We start from the raw sequence: 21,228 nt of genomic DNA, 5'->3' as shown, positions 1-21,228 counted from the left end.
ACTGATTACCACTTGGTTAACTGCTTGTTAGTCAAACTAGTTATTAAGACACAGTCTAAAAGTTTAATACAAATATTAAACCTATTTATAAATAATCAATTTAGGACATACTTTTTAAATATATATTATTATATATTTTTATAATTATATAGGCCTAATAATAATAACAGTTATTACTTTTACTATTATTATTATTATTATTATTATTATTATTATTATTATTATTATTATTATTATTATTATTATTATTATTATTATTATACAGTCAATGACTTCAAATCCCAGGGTTCTCTGAACGCAAACGCAACATGTTTTGTTTTCACAGTGTCGCTCTCGTGCAGAACTCACGCGCTCCGGCTGAAAGGAGTTTATGGATGATAAGATCGAGGTCTGTCAACAGAACACAGGTCTGTACACGCTGCAGAACGGACGATTTTGTTGCTTTCAGTAAGAGCATGTACCAGAACGCTTGAAAGAGGTTTAGTCTTATGCTAAAAATTATATGCATTTGTATCTGTTTTGTTTTTCACGCAGTGAGTTAACTGTCGTTCCTGTCAATTTGAATGCTTAATATTTAAACGTAAAGAGCTTTATGTAACATAACACATGTCGTCGGGTTTTAGATGTGAAATTTAACACAGATTTAGTGCATTGCAACTGACCAGTTAAGAGTGCACGAGGCGCGCTCCCGTGCTGAGCAAATCTGATTAAGATTTAATCCGTAGTCCAGAAACCTTTCAGCGTTCTCTCTACGTTTATTTGTCCCGTTAAATATTCACCTAAAATATACACCTGTTAAACTTTGAATTAAACGATCTTCTTACTGTGTAATTACTGACTTTTGCATATTGAAGAGCTTGCAAAATGTAGCCTACTTGGCACTGTTGCTATTATTAATCATATTTACATAGGCTATGTGGTGTAATGTATTTCTATTAATGTAAAACTGATGATTTTATTGTAGTTTCAGATTAAAAATTATCATTGAATGAAAGTTATGGGGACGCGCAAAGTTTTGGTGACAGGATGCTCCTCTGGAATTGGTTTGGCGGTGGCTGTCCGTCTTGCAAAAGATGAATTAAAGCGCTTCAAGGGTAAGAAGATACGGCCTCTTATAATCTTAAATATAAGGTTCCTTCAAAAATTAATAACTAACACAGTAACTAATGCATAATGAAAAGGACTAGTAATTCAATATTAACATTGCAGTAACTATTATTAATTAACATGAGACTGGGATTCCTGCATTAGTAATATGTGGTAGTCTTTTATTAGCAAATCAGTAACCAATTTGTTTTCATGCCTCCCAGAGGCTACATACAGTTCTATAATAAATGTGAAACTAATCAGTAATTATAACACATGACAGATTATTTAGATTTTTATTTAGATTTTGTCATCTACTTTAAAATTTAACCACTTACAGAATCTATAGATAATAATATGTAAATAATTAGTACATTTTATCAGTATTCTTACAGAACTGACTGCGGACAGTTTTAATGAAATTAATATTTAATTGCAGTTTTTTTGCACTTTACAATTTTCTGGAATCCTTCTGAAATTAAGACTATATCATGGAGACTACTGGAACATTTGATCAGCCATACACCAAATACTTTAGAAAAATTGTTTATTTAATATACCTCACTGAAAGTTATGGTTTCTATGTATATCTTTTTTGCTTTAGATATCTCCTAATTTGAATTTGAATTGCCATGTGTATAAAATGTGCTATATAAAATAACTTGCCTTGCCTAATCTTTATGAATGGTTAGAAGAAATGAGATTGGGTTTTCATTAATACCTATTGTAAGAATGATGGTAGTAATGATTCCGGTGTTACCAAATCCGAAGGATAAACTAGCCAAAATCTTTCAAAAACACCTCAAAAGCTTACAGTGATTTCAGTCATCACAAGGGAGTCATATTTTCACTAGTTGATTTACCGGTAACATGATTTTTTCAAATTATGCATTCTACATTATTTTAATTAATTATCAAACTGTATGGAATTTCTTAGTAGGTAGAGGTATGAAAAAAAATTCTAGTTCTAACAGTGAACTAATGCATTCAACTGAGTGCTGTTACTTATTCTTAAATCAACATTTTGTTGTTATAGTTAATATAGTAGCTACTAGAATGTTAATGCTGTATTACTTATTTGTTTCTGTGTAGTTATCCATTAGAGATGCAACAATATTCTAAGGTCTTACAGAATGTACATTAGCTTATAAACAGGTAAGCGTAGTATAATGTTTTTAGTGTTATTTTAAGTTTAACTGTTGATTGTGCTTGAGTTAGTAGTGGCCACTATGAGGGACCTGGATAGGAGAGAAGCTCTGGAGAAAGCAGCTGGAGAAAGCCTCAACAGATCCCTGGAGATCCGACAGCTGGATGCCACCTGTGAGGACTCCATCAGAGAGTGTGTCGACAGCTTGTCAGATCGACGAGTGGATGTGTTAGGTGACACTGAGAGTTTCCTTTCCAACACATATTTCCTTCATTCGCTCATCTTAGTTGCTGAGCATTGCAGCTTCACAGCGACACAACCAAAAGTTGTGTCTTTTGACTTGACTAAAAGCTTTTCAACACAAACAGTTATCTGCTTATTTTTTTAAGTTTTTATTCCACATTTGTGTTACCACACAGAGTTCATCAGAGAAACTTGATGCTCAAATTGGCATCACTTGTATCAGCAATATGTTAATTAACTGTTTTTTGGTAGTAGATTCGCCACTGACTTTAACGTTTCTAAAATAAAAATAAAATTACAATATCGCTCTATTTTCACATGTGTAACCTTCTCACTGCTAATGGTGGCAGGGGTACCAACCTATGTTTTAAAAGGATAGTTCATCCAAAATGGAAAATTCGGATATTGTTTACTCTTCCTCATTTTGTTACAAATCTGTATGATTTCTTATTCATTTGCAAAACTCAAAAGATATTTTGAAGAATGTTGGTAACAATACAGTTTTGATTTCCATTAACATCCACCGAATGGAAAAAAAGCATACAATTTTCAAAACATCTCTTTTATTTTCCACCGAAAAAAAGAAAATCATATATATTGATGACAGAATTTAGTTTTTGCCTGAACTGTCCCTTTAGACTGTACTCTCCAAAATGCTACAGAATGTTTACCCACATCCGGCTTGATTTAGACCAGGGGTGCCCTGGAGGCCCACTGTCCTGCACAGTTGAACTCTAACCCCTATTAAACACACCTGAACCATCTAATCAAGCTCTTATTTGGCATAACTAGTAACTTCCTGGCAGGTGTGCTAAGGGAAGTTGGTGCTAAACTCTGCAGGACAGCAGCCCTCCAGGACCAATTTTGGGACCCCCTGATATAGACTCTCCCACACTGTTTTGTAGTGAATAATGCCGGTGTGGGTATGATTGGTCCTTTGGAGTGTCAGAGTGTAAGTGATATGCAGGATCTCTTCAACACTAACTTCTTTGGCCTGGTGAGACTGGTGAAGGAACTGCTGCCTGACATGAAGCAGCGTCAGAGTGGACACATCGTAGTGATGAGCAGCGTCATGGGCATCCAGGGTAGTACCACAAAGCTCATTTATTTAAGCTGTACACATTCAATTGAAAGAATCATACAATTACTGTTCAGAAAATTTGTTTTTAGAGTACTCTCGTTTTTCTTTCCCAGGACTACTTTTCAATGATGTATATGCTGCCTCTAAGTTTGCTGTAGAGGGGTTTTGTGAGAGTCTTGCTGTGCAAGCTATGAAGTTTAATGTCAAGTGAGTACACAATAAAACTAATTCTCTAGCAAATTGATAAAAAGGGCTAGGTTAACTTAAATATGCTCAGAGGTCAAATTCAATTTTAATCAGCTGGTCCTAAAGTGATTTTTAGTGGATGTTCCGTTCTAGTCTAAAATCTGAAGTGTATTTTTTTTTAAACTGTACTTGCAGGTTAAATGATATGAATAAAATAAAAGGCCACGTAAGTGTAATTAAAAAGAATACACTTTCATGACTGTTTCTTTACACACTTTTGTACACTTACAATTTGCACTTTTTTATAATGTCTAACAAATAAAAGGATTACTTTTCACATGTAAAGTACTGATTAGAGATATAACTAAAGGTATTATTTGAGATTACATGTAAAGTTAATATTTTTAATTGCATAAAAATTGCTATATCATGCATTTTAGTGTCCTAAAATTATTGAATTACATTCAGTTCACATTATTGTATATTCTCTAAAAGAATATAAGACTCTATTTAAAAGTATGCTATAGTGTATTTCTTTTTCACAAGGGTAAATATGTGGCAACTATTAACCTGCAACAACCACAAAGTGTCTAAATACCTTTGTCTTTTTTTTAACTATTAACTATGTACAATATGTTAACAATGCATAAACCTTCATGCATTGTAAGTATTGATTTTATATAAATCCCACAGGATGACGTTAGTGGAGCCAGGCCCAGTTGTAACAGAGTTTGAGAAGAAAGTGTATGAAGAGGCAGAGAAGATGGATCTGTCAGAGACTGATGAGGAAACGGCTCGCATCTTCCGTCAGATCTACCTGCCATATTCACGTAAAATTTTTAACTCCATCGGGCAGACACCTGAGGACGTTGCAGAGGTGAGTGTGTGGATGGGCTGTTCTTTCGTTTCATTAAGGCTCCCTGTTCAACTCAGTAACAGAAAAATGTCTCTTATTTCTTAAAGCAAACTCTCCAGCTGATTGGCTCCAAGAACCCTCCATTTCGTCATCAGACCAATCGTTTGTACATGCCACTGACTGCCATGAAGCATGCTGACCCTACAGGGCAACTACCAATAGATGCATTCTATAAAATGATCTTCCAGCATGACCGTATGTTCAATGCTACTCTGAGTATTCTACGCATACTTCACAGGAGAATGGGTCAAGGTACTGCCTAAAAAGCTCTCAGAGGATTTTGATGGAGAAAACCAATTCAGAAACATCCCAGGGACCGTTTCATGGTCTAAAAATGGGTCCCTGCTCAATGCAAATAATAACAAGCAACAAACCACATTTAGTATAGCAACAGTTTTGCTATTGTGGTCGGTACTTGATGTCGAATATAAAGTCTGGATCCTGACTTTAACCTTATGACAGTAATCATGATCAAAAACATAATGTTTAGTTGCAAATTGCAGTGTGTAAAAGCTCTAGTGCCATTTTCATGGTGCCATGGTTTTTAACAGTCAAGGGGCTGTATGTAAAGTAGAAATTCAGAAAAACTTCCACTGGTGGCCGTTAAGTGAACTGCAACCAGAAACTTCGTTAAATTTTAAATTCAGTGCCCCGATATATTCGTGACAAAGTTCTTCTTGTTTTTATCCAGTACAAAGGTAGTCTCCCATAGCCAGACCTTCAGACTGACGGTTGAAGGTCTGGAATCCATGGTTTAACCGACATGTCAAACAACCAATCACAGTTAGTTTTGTTCAGCTTCACGTTCCGGAGCGTGGAAACGACCGGTATGTAAAACACTCGGACGTATTTGAAAGATTCTATGCCGTGAACTTTAAATATTTCGCAGTCTTTTGAAACTTCAGTGTTTAGATGATCCTAATAAGCGCTCGTCGTCACAGTTGTAAACACTACGACTTTCTTCATTCGTGAGGGGGTTTGGCGCCAGGGAATATTTGTTTCCAGACAGAACCTTAAAGAATGCGACACACACGTCTCCCAAAATCCTGTATAATTCAACCAGTCCGATGATGACTCCGACACTTCAGAAGTGTTTCCAGTTTTGTGTCCCATATCCATCAGACGTTTAGCCAACAGTCCATGGGCATGAAGTCTGAGGCTGAGACTAGTACAAAGGCAGCTGCCAGCACAAACATGTCACCGGAAGTACCACTGCCACGATTAGCGCTTGCACATTCCTTGCAAAAATAAACACACAATAAATATGACAGCAGGGAGAAAGCAGCAGTTAAGAAAGCATCTGATCATAGTGATGTGGATATGTTTGCAGCAGTTCTGCATTAACGACAGGAGAGGTAATTAAAATTACACTGTTATGTTGTTTGATACAGATGTGTATTTAGATCTGGCTATTTGAGACTATTTTGAATCTTAATTTTTTTTTTTTTTTTTTTTTCTTTGCGCGACACATTCATGTTACAGACAGTACAGTATAGTATATTAAACATTATGTAAGCATTTGTTTCTTGTGTTATAAAACGGAAGGGAGGCTTTCTGGATTGTGTGTAACCTCCCAAAAAACGTCTTTCACATAAAAATCAGTTTATAGGCTTTCAAAAGCCTGATTCGGCCAGTCATGTGACAGGCCACGTGAGCAACTCATTCCTGGGTTCATAGGGTCACTAAACTCTCCACTGTGAATAAATCGCCATCCAAATCCTTGTCTTATTACTAAACTGCCATCCTAGGATATCAGGGAAAGTCTTTTGTTTTTTATGTTTCGCCACAGGTTGTTTAGACATTGGCAAAAATTTTTTATTTACACATAAAAATTCTTAGCCCTTTAAAATAAAATATTAAAAACGTTAAGTTGTAGTCTGCAAGGCTTCTTACGTGTGGGAAAATTATGTTTGGTTTTTTTAAAAAAAAAACATTCCAATGATTCAGTAAATCAATATTGTTGGAGCTCCATTGGTAAATTGGTACTTTAGTTGCTTAGCAATGTACAAATAAATTGCAAAAAACAAACCTCGTTTTTTTGTTTGTTTTTGCTTTAATTAATTTCAGTTATTGAGTGGGTTAGTGACATTATGTGGTTGCCTTGCAACAACATAAATAAGTTACAGGCTTGAAATTTCCCACATGTGCAAAAACAAACAACTCTTGTATTCATGACTTTAGATGGAGAAGCTGCAATATCACTGAATTCCGATAGATGTAGATAGAAAGATGTTTTCAAATTCTTTACGTGAAAGCCTCTCCACCACGAATGACTGTTGGCATTTAATCATTAACATTGAGTACCCAAGTGAGTTAATTTCATTATGAGCATCATTAAATAGATGCTTTGCATTGACATTTGACAAAAAGTGATTAGTCAGTACTAGAGTTTCCCAGTTTGTGTGATCTAAAACAAAACACTTGATTCAGAATGCAAGGAAATATAAAAGAGGTGAGACAAAGAATAAGACATTAGTGAAATGTAGTTTCTACTGCTTTATTAGAAGTAACATATTTTACAACTTTGTCTGTAGAAAGAAACTGTGAAAAACTGTTTATATACAATGATTTAAACTACTTTTAAACAAGTATAGGAAATTAATAATGACAATAGAAAATATCTATGGCTGTTCTAGTTATGCAAGACCAATTACACAGTCACATCCTCACCTTGATGCTAATAAAAAGTACATTTACTTGTTGTTCTTTTTAGTACTTATTCATTTCAGGAACATAAGACTTCTCATAAACAAGTAGACTTAAACAAGGTGAAACATATTTACAGAAAGGTACTGGAATTTCAAAAATACCTGGAGAACTGTATCATGAGAAGTGAAAAGTTGTGAATTAAAGGAAGACTTGTGCTGGGTTAGCAAAGAATAGTAGTACTTATGTAGGATAACAAAGAGGTCCAGAATGTGCTCCAAAACCATCACAAGCCTTGAAATGTGGTACATGAAGATTTAACAGTTACACTCAGTACAGATAAAGCACAAATACTATTTAAAAAAATAATATATGGCTGAAAGCAATGTTTATGTGCCATAGTTTAGTGAAATGGGCATGTTCCTCTTGGCGATAGCAGGGAAACACCTGTCCTTATCATCAAATGCAGGTCTAACAGTTGGGAATATCAAGAGGGATAAACATATGGACATGTTACAGAAAGCCAGGGGCATCACTACATGGTAGCGTTTCCCATCTCACGCCTTCTGACCAGACACGACAGATGTCATCGTCTAGGCTGATGGGGTGGGAACTGCTAAAGATGCAGACAACACTGCATGCTATATAACACCTCCCTGAGGAGTAACAGAGCAATAGCAGACCATTAGAACCCCGTTAGCCATGTACCCAACACACAACACATATGCCTGCTATCCAAACCAAAAGGAGCTGGAATATCATTAGACCACATGGAAATGCACGACCTGAGGGATCAAATTACATTAAAATCAATCAACCACACTGCCTTGGCTTCATAAAGCCCCAGAGGAAGACTTTCTAGTGGTCAAGTGTCAGCTGCAGCTGTTCAGTATTGAAATGAAGGGCTTGTGAGGGCTCAGGAACACGGTGAGATCAGGTCCGCAGCGGTCATCGGCTCCACGAGTGCTGGTGGTTGGGTTCTGAGCAGGAATGTTTGTGGAAAGGAAGTTGGGTGTCACCGAAAAAGTGACACAGAGCAGCAGCCTAATAACACAGCTTAATACATCAATGTGCCACAGGTAACTGTGGTTCCAAACATGTGGTTATTAAAGTAAAAATAGAAAACTAATTTACACAAGGCAAGACTATAAGGCAGTGACTGGCTGGGATGTTGAGAGGGAACAGGTAGAGCATTCGCCTGCGCAGGCCTATGTAAGACACTGAAAAAACTGCTCGTTAAAATAATCTCCACTGATACAACACAAAACTGAAAACTGGCCTGTTTTAGAGGATTTGAGGGTTTTCTTCCCGTCTTTTTCGCTCTCTCAAGCTTTTCCCCCTTGAAGTGCTTTACAGATGCCCCTCTACATTCACACAAATACTTTTACAAAACGTATAAAATCATTTTAAATCAGAATATTTTCACTTGTATTGGTCTCTATATACCTCTGTTTTCATGTGCCAATCTGTTTCTGAATGCTAGACTAAATAAATATCACTAAAATTCTAATCTCATTATGTGTGTGTGTGTGTGTGTGTGTGTGTCACTCAAAAGACTGATTTATAAATTCTGACTGTATCAGTTGCTGCTGATGGAACTGGGGTGGAACAGGCAAACTAAGCAATCATGAGTTGTTCCTCTTGTAACAGTAGAAACATGGAACCTGAGGAGATCTCACAAGCCCCACATAATATACTGGGAATAGTAAGGCAGTTGTTATGGGGGTCACTAAAAGCAACAGAATCAGAAACAGAAAGAGGGTGGAAACACCCACAAGGCAGTTTGGAAAACATAAGACAATAAATAAAAAGAAAGAATTTTCCTTCAACATTTCACTTTTCTCTCAGTTTGTTAGTTTCAGGAATGTCCCCAAGTCTTTGAAATGAAAGACATGGTATTCTTCATATACTTTTTTTTATAATTAAAGTCCATCTGTGACAGAACGTCTTACTTCATTAAATTGTCTTTTCTTTTTAAGACAACACAAATTTCCCTTTAACTTGCTTTCTGCAAACACCAGCAGACAGTCTTTTTGATGCAAAACAGTCAATCCTAATCCAAATAAAATCTTGGAAATGGGCTGACAGGTAAGTAAAAAAAAACAAGTCCTAGAGTGATGCTTGACAACTCTACTCTCTCAAAGTCACAAACATTATAGGTAGTTTGAGTTGCTCAAGCAAACACCTGCAGCTTCCCATTGGACTCCTGGACATGCGAAATCTGGGTCTGGGTAGGAGCTGTGACGGCTGGGCTGGGGGTGGAGTCAGACCAATCGGACACACAGTGAGGAGAGGGACTGGACCAGGGCTCTGGAGACTCTGGAGAAGGGGTCAGGTAAGGATGTTCACTGGGCACATGCAGGTAATGCTTGGGTGTCGCATCCATGGCCGAGCTGCAGCTGTGCTGGGAGGGCGGTGTGGGGTAATCCTCCGGCCCTGTGGTGCTAACGCTCACCTGTGCCGGGTGTGCCTGAGATGGGATAGCCTGTGCTTGCGAAGCCTGAGGAGCTGCCGAGGCTTGCGGTGGCTGAGTCTGTGGCTGGTAGAAAGCTGGAGGAGGCTGTGCCTGTTGTGGGGTCGGGGGAGTGGAGGAGCCCATGCGGGTAAGGTTGGGGTTGGTGAGGGCATGGCTGTGAAGTTGCTGCTGCTGCTGCTCTGCAATGGGTGGCAGTTTGACTGGGCTAATAGAGGGTGTGTTGGAGACGGGTGTTGGCTGCAGGATGGACTGCTGGGCATTACGGAACATCTGTTGCTGGTGCATGAGCATGCTGCTTTGCTGCAGGGTCGGTGTCTGAGGGAGCATGCCTGCTTGGCTACTTGCTGGATGCATAATGTTGACCATGGTCTGACTGCATTGAGAAGAGGGGGGCATGCGGTTGTGCCAGTCAAATGGCACGCTTACTGGACTTACTATACCCATGTTGAGGCTCATCTGGCCGGCATTCAGCACGCAGTTGTGGGGGCCTTGGTTGACGCCGCCCCCTTGCATGGCCACACGACCGTGCATGGAGAGCCCACCATCACTCAGGTCGCTCAGCTGAGCTAGGGAGACTGCAAAAGGGCTGGTGCCATTCAAAATACTGCTGTGCACCATTGGAGTGGTAGGGACAGACATAGAGGAGTGGAAGAGGCCAGGAGAGGGCATTGCAGCCGGTGAGGTTGGATTGGTGATGTAGCCGGCGTTGCTGGCACCTCCGCGTGGCGAATCCAGCGAGTCGACAGGGGAGAGCGTGACGGAGCTCTCCAGCAAAGCACTCTGCATGTCTAGCGTCAGCCGTTTGTTACGTGCTTTGGCTGATTCTTTCAGGTTGGTAGTGTGCTGTCCACCTATGCCTTTAGCCCCTGGGCGACGGTTCTTCTTACCCTGCGGGGTGCTTTTCAGCCCTTGGAGGAAGTTGGTGGGAGGACACATGAGTGGTGAGAGGGTGTGGCTACCAGATAGGTGGTGACCTGCCCCTACATGTCCCTGCGGACTTCTTACAGTGTTATATTCATCCAATAGCTGCACAATATCATGGTGCATGCGCTCCTGCGCGATATCTCGAGGGAGCCTGTCCATGTGATCTGTTATCTCCCTGTTAGCAAAGTGAGCCAACAACACCTTTACAGCCCCACAGCTACCTTCCCTGGCAGCCAAGAATAGTGGAGTTTCCTCCTAAAGATAGTAGATAGATGTAAAAGTTAACAACATAACTGAGAAAGTTATATCTGAATATTATAGGAAAAAATTGTATACCTTAAGGTCCTGCATATCTTTATTGGCACCGTTCTTCAACAAGGCAATTGTAGCTTCAACATTGTTGACTGCTGCTGCCCAGTGCAAAGCTGACTTTCCTGTTGGAGAGCGAATGGAACCATCAGAAACAAAGCAACCTCACATCAGGAGCAGGAACTTTTTCTTTTCTTTTGCATTTACCGATTTCATCAACAGCGTTGACATCAGCATGACAGGTGATCAACTCTTCCACCATGCCTTCTACTGCCAGACGGGCTGCAAGGATCAGAGCAGTGGAGCCATCATACATGCGTGCATCCAGGTCTGTGGCACGGTTCCTGATCAGAATCTGCAGAAGCAGGAACATGGGATACATAACACTGACATTGTTTCAATAGTCCATATCTGCTTATACTTTATACAGCATTTGGTTTTAGGTGACTTTACCTGGAATACCCCTTGGGCATCAGCTGCTACAGCTGCATGCAAAGGTGTGCGGCCTGTGTTATCCTGTGCGTTTGCATCAGCCCCAGCATCCAGGAGCCGTTTAGCTGCGTCAGCTCGGGCATAACGTGCAGCCAGATGCAGAGCAGTCTCTCCAGTGCGGTCGGTTTGAGCTGCAAGCGATGCTCCCTGGTAAATAAGGTCGGATATGATGTTGGCGGAGGATTCTTCTGAATCATCATCTTCGGTCACCTCTGGCTCCAGCCCACCTCCACAGAAGGATGCCAGCATCAGGGGTGTGAAGCCATCTAAGTAAAATAATAGTTTGTAAATGTTTTGAATACATATGCTATTATTGTATCTAAACTTTATCTATGCAAGGCAACTGATAAGGCGGGACAACTGGGCCTAACCAAGGAGTACGGGTGTGTTCACACTTGTCATGTTTTGCAATGAACTCTGGTGTGATTGATCTGTTAGTGCAGTTCATTTGAGTAAGTGTGAACACTTCCATCCGAACCCTGGTGTATAACAAACAAGCGAACCGAGACACTTCCAAACGAACTCTGGTGTGGTTCAAATGAAATAACCAATCAGGGCCAATCAGGTTGTGAACATATCACTATGCCTTTAGGTTCGGTATCTTTAGGTTCGCTGTCAAAAATGCCAATGTGAATGCTAAGTGGAGCAGGACCAAATGTATAGTTTTCTTTTTTTGGTCTGGACCAAACGAATCAAGAGAACCAAACTAAAAGTGTGAATGTACCCTAAGAGTAAAAAGCCAAAAATATCATACCAGGGCCTCGGACATTGACATCCATGCAATCACTGTCAAACTCTCCCTGTGGTGGAGTGAGAGCCATGGAAGGAGGCATACGGATATCTGCCGCTGCCAAGTGGTGCTGTGTCCATTGTCTGCTGTCAACTGCGTCCTCACCATCAGACAGAATACTGGGCTCTTCCACCTGTACAAAAACAGCCAACATTAGTAAGATGTACAACTGACAAATACATCGTAAGATAAATGATAAATGGTCACTCACCTTAAACCGTTTTGCCTCTGGGCAGTCTGTGTCTATCCACTGGTCACTGTGATCTGCCAGTAGAGACTCTTTCGCTGTCTTTGGCATGTGTCTGCAAAGAGTCATGAACGCTAATTAGTCCCTTTGAAAGGGATATTTTGATGAACTATACTGATAGTAGTTATATATAAAGAACTGATAATGCATGAAACACTTACTTCATGCCCAGGGAATCTTGCCCCACAGGTTCTCTGCGGTTCTTGTTACTGCTTGTTTCCTTCTTGAGGAAGAAGCCCTCAGGGAACCAGAGTGTGCTGTGTTCACGTTTGCGGCGGGCAATCAACATGCCCACCATCAAGATTACCAACAAGAAGAGAGAAGCTACTCCTACTAATAGTAGCTTGACCCAGTCAGGATCCCCAGGACCCCCAGTATCCACAGGATCACTTATTATTACACCTGAAAGAGCATGATTAGTATGATTATAAAATCCAACTGTACCGATGGGACCTAATGGGATGTAAGAAAGCAATTAAGTCTGTGTAAGTGTGGATACTTACCGTGCACTTCCTTCAGGTGGTATGGGAAATTTAACATCTCCTGAGAAGACAAAGCACCCAGGTATTCAGCAGCACTATTAGCACTGCGGAAGCAGTCATCTGAAGCCTGTGAGCAGAGCCTGTTGTCTATTTCCAAGTATACAATGGACCTGCAGAGGAGCCAAAGATTTTTTATCAAGGCACATTCACAATTGTAACATTTTGGTTATATTTTGCTGGCAAATGTTTGGTATTGTAAATTTTGTAGCAATGCATGAAGCACCCCTTACTGAGAGGTTACTTCCAAACTAAGCTGCTTTATATTGGTCAGTGTTCCATGTTCAAGAAACTTTGCAAAATGCTCACGAGGAATGCAAAATTTAGCTGTACAAAGGTATAAATGTAAATGAAACTGCACTGATTACTTCAGTAAACCCAACTTACCCAATGACCTCCTGCTGAGGTTGAAGCTCTCGTTTAATGCGTGGCTCACGGCCTGTATAGGGTTTGATCATTGTTTCTCCATTCGCATCTAAACGGAAACGCAGTGTGGTGTGCAGGATTGCACTTAGTTTCTGCAGGAAAGCAGTTTGTGTCCTTAGCAGCTCCTCTGGAGGCAGCAGAACCACAATAACCAGCACGCCTTCTGCAAGGTCTTCCGGAATCTTCTCTGCACAATCCAGTCCATCCCAGCCACACTCTTCATTATTGCAGCCTTGATCACAGCGCCCATTTGCGTAATGGTCAGTACAGTATGTCTCATAGATGGGGCTGAGGGAAAAGAGAATGTGTTAGAGAAAGGCCATCATACACAGTCCTATGAAGCATGATTAAAGCTTAGTACAAGACTTACTTGCAGACTTTCTCTTTGTTCTTACAGTCGAAGTTATCATAAAGGCACTCTGCATTTTTGCAGAACTCATCACACTGACTGTTGTTGAAGAGCCACAAGCAGCGAGGGTCTGTGCAGTATGCCCAGGGGTTTGTAGCCAGAGAGCAGTCACCTCCATCCCAGCGGCAGGCAAGCGAATTACATTCTTTATCACACACACCGTCATTGGCCTTGCCATGACATTCAGCAATAGGGCAATGGGGCAAAGCCCTTGTTTCCTGTTCACATCGGATCCCCTTCCAGCCACTGATGCACTGGCAGTGGAAAAAAGGGAAGCTGGTCTCCTCTGTACACAAGCCTCCATTGCTGCAAGGTTTGGAAGAGCAGCCCTCGTTGCTGCGGTGCTGACACTGTGGCCCGCCAAAGCCCTGAATGCAGGTGCAACGTGCACCTCGTGAGGTATCACTACAGCTCCCACCATTGTAGCAAGGCAGCTCTTTGCAGTTCATGCTCCTCTCACAGTTAGCACCTGCGTACCCCTGAGAAAGAGACAAGGAGGAGTTAAGTAGTTGCTTTTGAAGTTTAACAGTACAGTAAAGAGGGAAACAAGAAGATCATAATGCTATAGTTTATATCATATTAGGCTTGTATACTCACAAGCTGACAGGTGCAAGTGTATCCCAGTGGCGAGCTGCTGGACAAGGAGCATACTCCTTCGTTCTTACAAGGCTGAGATTCGCACACACTAAATCTATTCTGACACCCTCGTCCTGAAGACACAATGAAGTGAGTATTTAGAGACACATTACAGTGTCGTTTATGTAAATCACAGACACATTTTCAGTTTTCAGACATCCCTCACCTGTGAATCCGGGTTTGCACATGCACTGGTAATCATTTGGCAACTGTATGCAATCCAAGCTGTTGGAGGTTTTGCAGGGGTTCGAAAGGCACTCGTTGATGTCTCCCTCACAGCGTTCTCCAGTGAAGCCAGGAGGGCAGTTACACCTGTACCCTCCAACCCTGTCCACACAGGTGCCATTGTTTTGACACTTGGGCATGCCCCGAGGCCATGAGGGAGTTGCGCAGTCATCCTCATTTATCTCACAGAGGACCCCTAAAAAGGTCATGATAAAAACATTACATTGACCTTATTCCAGATTAGGGGTCAGTAAGATTTTTTTCTTGAAGCAAATAAATACTTTCAGCAGGGATGCATTAAATTGACCAAAATGACAGTAATGTTACAAATTTTGTTATTTTAAATGATGCTCTTTTTGTTGTATTCTTCATAGAATCCTAAAAAATGAATGCAGCACAACTGCTTTCAAGATTGATAATAATAAGAAATGTTAATAGAGCATCAAATCAGCATATAAGAATGATTTCTGAAAGATCATGTGACACTGGCTTGCTTTGCATCGCAGGAATAAATGACATTTTAAAATGTGCTAAAACAGAAAAGGCTTATTTTAAATTGTAACAACATTACTGGTTTCTTTACTATGATTTTTTATTTTATTTTTACTTTATTGACCCCAAAGTTTCGAACAGTTTTGTATATATTTGTATTTTTGCACTTGAGACTTTAATTCTTTAATGCATTTAACTCCAGCTCAGGTGTATTATTTAAATGTAATTTTTGAACTCTATCTCACCTAGTGTGCCTGGAGGGCAAGAGCATATGTAATGTCCCACCAGGTCAATGCAGGTTCCTCCATTCTGACACGGATGAGACTGACACTCATTGACCTCTCTCTCGCAGTTGTTCCCCTCATAACCAGGCATGCACTAGAGGAAAAGCATGCCAGTTCAGAAACAGTTGTATAGATGTAATGTAATTAGACATTATACTAATACAAATGATATGCTATTTGTAGCTGTGGTAAGATGACTCACATCGCAGGTGAATCCTCCCATGTAGCTCCTACAGGTGGCACCATTGAGGCAAGGTTTGTCCTCACAGTGGTCAAACTGGGACTCGCAGTAACTGCCTGTATAATCTGCGTGACATTTGCAGTAGTGTGTGTTGCCAGTATTGACACAGTGTCCAGCATGGTGGCAAAGCTCGTCTGTTTGGAGTCCTGAGTGAGAGAGGGAGAAAGAGTGTGGACAGGTAACAACGAGGAGATCACATTTAAACTGTATTGGAAAAATAAAGTTACATGCAATATTATATACCTCTCTGTCTGGCTGCAACTTCACAAGACACTCCTGGGATGTCACAATAACGACCTGACCAGCCTCCCAAACAGTCGCATGTGAAGGAGGCATCTTTCTGTCTGCAGCGACCACCATTCTTGCATGGGTTAGAAGGCCTGCACCAATCAACTGGATACTAAAAGATCGAAAAACATTTTATTCTATCATTTATTTGAATGATTCTATTGTATCACTGATTAAAGTTGTTTATTTTATTCGTCTATTCCAATACCATTTATAGAATAGTTGCAAGCATTTTAAGGTTAGCGCATAATCTGGAATTAATACCTGGCAACGAGTGCCAGTGTAGCCTTTTGGACACGAGCAGCGATATGACTCGAGGGCATCTTGACACACTCCTCCGTTAAGGCATGGCTGAGAGTCACACTCGTTCAACTCGTACTGGCAGTAGTCTCCAGTGAATCCTGACCGGCAGGTACATTTGAACCCGTTGATCCCATCAGTGCAGGTGCCTCCATTAAAACAGGAGCTAAAACAAATAGGGGATGTTATTTGTTTTTTGCGCTACTATTGGCTACAGTATTTCTTTTATAAGGTACTGACGGTCTCACCTTTCAGTGCAGTCTGGTATGTTGGTCTCACAGAGAAGGCCCGTGAAGCCAGGTTTGCAAGTGCAAGTGTAGCTGTTGACGTAGTCGGTGCAAGCGCCTCCGTTCTTGCAGGGGGCGCTCTGACACTCATTTACCTCGGTAGCACAGCTTGCCCCTGTGAAGCCTGGCAGACAGCTGCAGCGGAATGAGTTAACTCCATCTGTACAGGATCCTCCATTCAGACAGGGGTCTGACAAAACCAAAAACACTATGAGACCGTGGCAACTGTGCTGAAGAAAAGTTGGACCATTTCATTTGTGAGACCAGCAATAAAAACCTGGTTTCTATTGAGTTTGACTCACTTGGTGAGCATTCATTAATATCTGTTTCACAGTTTGGTCCAGTGTAACCAGAACGGCAGGAGCACACATAGCCACCCGGCGTATTTGTACAGTCCCCGCGGTTCTTACAGGGGTTGGAGGTGCATTCATTTATGTCAATGTTACACAACTGACCTGTGGTGGGAAGGACACTTAAGAGTTAGACATACTTTAGCAAACTCAATTCTTATAGACTTGAATCAGAATGCGTTTAGTGACTCACCCTGCCATCCGGGTTGGCAGTTACACTGATAGCCGTGGTAGTCAGGTGTATGCACACAGGCAGCATGGTTGGCACAGGGGTTTGGAGTACAAGGTGTGAGCAGATCTGCACAGGTGGGTCCGCTATAAGGTGGCTCACAGAGACAAGTGAAACTGGCGACTCCATCAACACAGGTGCCCTGATTTAGACACGGGCTGGAGGCACACTCATTGATGTTCACCTGACATAAGTTACCTGAGGATAGGAGACAGCTTTCAGAATGCAGCTATTGGCAGTGCAGTCTTTAAAAACATGCAGTAGGGGGAGTTATGTCTGAGATTTAGGGAAACATTAGACTATTTTCAGCATTAGAGGTTGAATTAAATATGAGAGGACAGTCTGTTCTTTTCGGTAGAGGAATGTGTAATAAAATCTCTTTTTGTTGTTGTTATTGTAGTATGCATACTGTGCTAATGTAACATATATCTCACCTCTAAAACCTTGCCGACACTTGCAGGTGAAACCATTGAGTTGGTCGAAACAGGTGCCTGCATTCTGGCAGGGGCTTGGCAAACAATCGTTTCGGTCTAGGTCACAGTTCTTACCCACCCATCCAGGCTCACAGTCACATCGATAGCTGCAGGAGCAATTCAAACGAAGTCACACTCAAAGCAAGTCCACGTTTATTTACTTCCTGCTAGTTTTGAAGCTTGTTATGGAACTGTACCCATTAGGATTGTCTCTGCAGGTCCCATGCAAACATGGGCTGCTGGCACACTCGTCCACTTGTGAATAACAGAACGGGTCATGGAAACCTTCAGGGCACTGGCAGTGGAAGCCGTTCTCATCATCTACACAGGTTCCTCCGTTGCGACAGGGATTAGACTGGCACTCGTCAATCTCATCTTTACACTGAGGCCCTGAAAGGGAGAGAAATTTATAATGAGCTTTCTTTTCTGCATATCCCTGAATCTGCAAACTTTCCCTTAACTTGTATAAGAAAAGAGAGGGGAGGATCTCGTCCTGTCTCACCGGTAAAGCCAGGCTGGCAGACACATTCGTAGCGGTTTATGCCATCTTTGCAGATTCCATAGTCACAAGGGTTGCTAGCGCAGTCGTCAAAGTTGATTTCACAGTTGGTGCCTGTGTGAGAAGCAAAAACCTTTTTAATATGAAACCTAATGTAACGAATGCAGTTGAATTATTGATACATCATCCCTCACCTGAGGTGCCATGTTGACACTGGCAGATATACTTGTTGACAAGGTCCACACACTTGCCACTATTCTGGCAGGGGTTGCTGTGGCACTCGTTGAGCTGGTTCTCGCAGCGGTAGCCAGTGTAGCCCGGCTCACAGTTACAAGTGTAACTGGCAATGCCGTCTACGCAAGTGCCGTGGTGGCACGGGTCAGGCTTGCAGTTATTGATGTTGCTCTCGCACAGCCTTCCCTCATAACCTGAAGACAAAGAGGAGACGTGTAGGAGTGAATGAGAAGAGAATGGTACTTTCTGTTTACCTGACATCTCAAGGACTGACTGAGGTAGTGAGTATAGCGAGAGGTATCAGATTTGCATAAAGTCTCCAAGTGCTCCACAGGTTCCTGTGTTTCTGTTTCTTGCCTGTCAAGAACAATTTCCCCTCTGTGGCCCATTCCTGCACAGGCTAGGTCAGACGAAAGTGCATTGTACTCGTTCCTTCTATATCTATATTCTTTCTGTCTTCTCATGACCACTGTAGCTCACAAAGTCTGCATGAGTGATTCAGTGCCCTTTATTTGTGTTTTTGTCTGAGGTGTAAATACTTCCTCGGTTTCGATTGTACCCTTTATCCTTCTTAACCAACCCTTTGACAACCCCCCCCCCCCCCCACTATGCTTTTTTGGTCTGAAAATTTCTCTCCTCTTTTCCTAGTCTCAATCTGTTTTTTTTCTTCTCTTTTCTGTCTGCTCCCTCCGTTTCCTTCTTTCTCTCTCTTGTGAAAGCTACAGTTTGGGGTCTCTGTTCCCGTGGTTTCCATGCCGACAGTCTGTCAAGGCAGCGGCCTTGTGAGGAGCAGGACAGGGCTGGGCTGTGGTGATGAGAGAGAAAGAGAGAGAGAGAGCCCTTCACAGGCCTCACAGACCTGCTTTTGTCCCCTCGAGCAGCAGGACAATACCCTACGTCGCAGCTAACGGGACAGCTCAGCAGAGGGGAACTGGAGCACGGAGAATATCAAACAGCAGGCTGCTTCAGACAATACACAAACTCCATGTACGTGCTTTCTAAAAGCCTAGTGACACATGCAGTATGTACTGTATCTTAAGCCCAAAACATTCACATACAAGTTCATGCTAATTTGCTGGATAAATTAAAACCAGAAAATAGACATTCCTGCAGGCACAGCTATGTGAAAGTGAATGCTGGGAGCTTTGGATGTGCCATACGGTGATGTGTGGGAGTGCATTGTGGGTTACAGATGAACAGATGTCAGGGTGATGACCGAGCATAACCCCCCTCGTCAGCAGCTGCTGGCCTTGGTGACCCTGTGACATTGGGGTCTGCAGGGCAAAGGAGGGGGATTTGAGGCTTCTCGTCAGCTGTACGATTATAGAAACAAGAAGCATCTGACCCTGAGATCACTACGTTCAGGTGTTTGGATCTAGTCAGTGATGGTGAATTTGACTTTGAACCCTAAAGGGCTCCACAAAACTCTTGCACAGCAGGCACACACAATCAGACACACATCTTCATTTAGCAGCTTACCTTCAGCGCAGCGGCATTCATACCCGTTGGGACGGTCAATGCACTTGGCTCCATTCTGGCAGGGAGTGCTGGCGCACTCATCTACGTCAATCTGACACATGGTGCCAGTAAACCCTGGGACAGGCAAACATAGGGGTTAGAGGTCAGTCTGAGGCAGTAGAGGTGAGCTCCACACACTGGTCAGGTCATTAGGTTCACCTTTGGGGGCAGTAGAGCTCAGCCTAGTTGGAGATATGTGCTCCTTGTCTTATTTGAATCTAAAGTGGAATTGAGTTTTCAAAGAAGGTTCACTGAATCTCCATTTGAATTTATGATCTTAGTGGTGTGTATATCATTATTAACATACAATGTGTTTTGATTCTCTTCCAGACTGTTAATAAACATCTGATTTGAAGTGAATACTGGAGTTTTAGAATATGCCCAGGTTTTTCATTCTCTGAATCCATCCAAAAATCACAATCTGGACTAGATTTGGAAAATGTTTTTAACAGTCATATTCTAGATCTGATCTGTGCGTTATCCTGTGTATGTGGATAATTTTTTTAGATCTATGTCTAAATATAAACTGTCCTATTATATGTATATTGGCAGACATTAATCAAGTTTGCCATATTTTTGTGGTGATTAAAATGACATTATCTGGAAAATGAGCAGTTGTGTAGGCACTGGGCCTTAAACACTGACTGATATCCCTTGTCTGGGAAAACGTACTAGTAAGTTCATAAAAAAGGCTGGGGCCCCACAGAAATGTTCATTTCTGCATCTTTAGAGGCTGTTGTGTTGATTAACAGTGTTATGATGGGATCTATGTTGATGCCCAGGGCAGAAGGTTAGAGGGGGAGATGCTAGAATTGTTTTCTTCAAGGCCAGCAGCCCTCCCTCTTTCATTGCACAAATGCTAAAGGCTCAATAGCTAAATGGGGGGTGCAGGGTTGTCTGCCCCAGATGTAAATTGCGGACATGGAAAAGAATCTCATTAGCAGGGCTGCTGTTCCCCCTCCCATCACCTCTATGCAGAGGGAGACGGGTGAGACTGCTATCCCTTCTCTGTGGACAAGTTGGGAAGAGGAGGGGTGCTTGTGCAGAGTGGCCACAATAGTGTCTTTGTTTGGGCACGCAGTTGCATAGTGCTCAAGACCTCACTCTAATGAGTAATTACTCAAAAACTCTATCAGGCTAGGGGGCGAAGTTGGATTTAGCCTGCTATTACATGAATCAAGATTGTATATTAACCACACAAATTAATGTTTTGCATTCGTTTGACACATACTGTTGATCTGGTGATACTGGGAAA

The 21,228-nt window shown here is 41.7% G+C and overlaps 2 protein-coding genes across 3 annotated transcripts in view; one reads left to right on the top strand and one right to left on the bottom strand.

The window, feature by feature from the left end:
* The first annotated feature begins 320 nt into the window (after positions 1-320).
* On the top strand, positions 321-8,372 carry LOC113042229 (retinol dehydrogenase 8). 2 transcript variants are annotated; one of them, XM_026200893.1, is made up of 7 exons: positions 321-407; positions 965-1,094; positions 2,305-2,466; positions 3,382-3,561; positions 3,671-3,764; positions 4,437-4,620; positions 4,707-8,372. In XM_026200893.1, the coding sequence occupies exons 2-7, from the start codon at positions 989-991 to the stop codon at positions 4,920-4,922; spliced, it is 942 nt and encodes a 313-aa protein (XP_026056678.1). In that variant the 5' UTR covers positions 321-407; positions 965-988; the 3' UTR covers positions 4,923-8,372. The 2 variants fall into 2 exon arrangements, with proteins under 2 accessions (XP_026056678.1, XP_026056686.1); XM_026200901.1 differs by having other exon boundaries at positions 2,301-2,466.
* Positions 7,669-21,228, bottom strand: part of LOC113042223 (neurogenic locus notch homolog protein 2-like) — a 30,530-nt gene continuing 16,970 nt past the window's right edge. The window contains exons 10-33 of the mRNA XM_026200883.1: positions 19,935-20,048; positions 18,416-18,649; positions 18,225-18,335; positions 17,920-18,112; positions 17,684-17,829; positions 17,214-17,447; positions 16,973-17,125; positions 16,632-16,860; positions 16,348-16,549; positions 16,039-16,195; positions 15,757-15,941; positions 15,516-15,648; positions 14,720-14,974; positions 14,515-14,627; positions 13,879-14,396; positions 13,470-13,796; positions 13,047-13,195; positions 12,705-12,945; positions 12,508-12,598; positions 12,261-12,429; positions 11,468-11,772; positions 11,222-11,369; positions 11,042-11,139; positions 7,669-10,960 (exon numbers count right to left, since the gene is read on the bottom strand). Coding sequence (XP_026056668.1) covers positions 9,479-10,960; positions 11,042-11,139; positions 11,222-11,369; positions 11,468-11,772; positions 12,261-12,429; positions 12,508-12,598; positions 12,705-12,945; positions 13,047-13,195; positions 13,470-13,796; positions 13,879-14,396; positions 14,515-14,627; positions 14,720-14,974; positions 15,516-15,648; positions 15,757-15,941; positions 16,039-16,195; positions 16,348-16,549; positions 16,632-16,860; positions 16,973-17,125; positions 17,214-17,447; positions 17,684-17,829; positions 17,920-18,112; positions 18,225-18,335; positions 18,416-18,649; positions 19,935-20,048 — 5,987 coding nt within the window. The 3' untranslated portion in view covers positions 7,669-9,478. The remainder of the gene's footprint in view (positions 10,961-11,041; positions 11,140-11,221; positions 11,370-11,467; positions 11,773-12,260; positions 12,430-12,507; positions 12,599-12,704; positions 12,946-13,046; positions 13,196-13,469; positions 13,797-13,878; positions 14,397-14,514; positions 14,628-14,719; positions 14,975-15,515; positions 15,649-15,756; positions 15,942-16,038; positions 16,196-16,347; positions 16,550-16,631; positions 16,861-16,972; positions 17,126-17,213; positions 17,448-17,683; positions 17,830-17,919; positions 18,113-18,224; positions 18,336-18,415; positions 18,650-19,934; positions 20,049-21,228) is intronic.

The sequence above is a fragment of the Carassius auratus genome, chromosome 3 (assembly GCF_003368295.1).
Source record: "Carassius auratus strain Wakin chromosome 3, ASM336829v1, whole genome shotgun sequence".
Lineage (NCBI taxonomy): Eukaryota > Metazoa > Chordata > Actinopteri > Cypriniformes > Cyprinidae > Carassius > Carassius auratus.
The sequence above is the reverse complement of the archived record's forward strand: the minus strand, read 5'-3'. Positions and strand labels throughout refer to the sequence as shown.

Bases quoted from the DNA above. Each gene is read 5' to 3' on its own strand.
- LOC113042229 (XM_026200893.1), top strand. From the start codon at position 989: ATGAAAGTTATGGGGACGCGCAAAGTTTTGGTGACAGGATGCTCCTCT. The intron at 1,095-2,304 runs GTAAGAAGATAC...TGCTTGAGTTAG, and splicing joins TGAATTAAAGCGCTTCAAGG to TAGTGGCCACTATGAGGGAC. The intron at 3,765-4,436 runs GTGAGTACACAA...TAAATCCCACAG, and splicing joins GCTATGAAGTTTAATGTCAA to GATGACGTTAGTGGAGCCAG.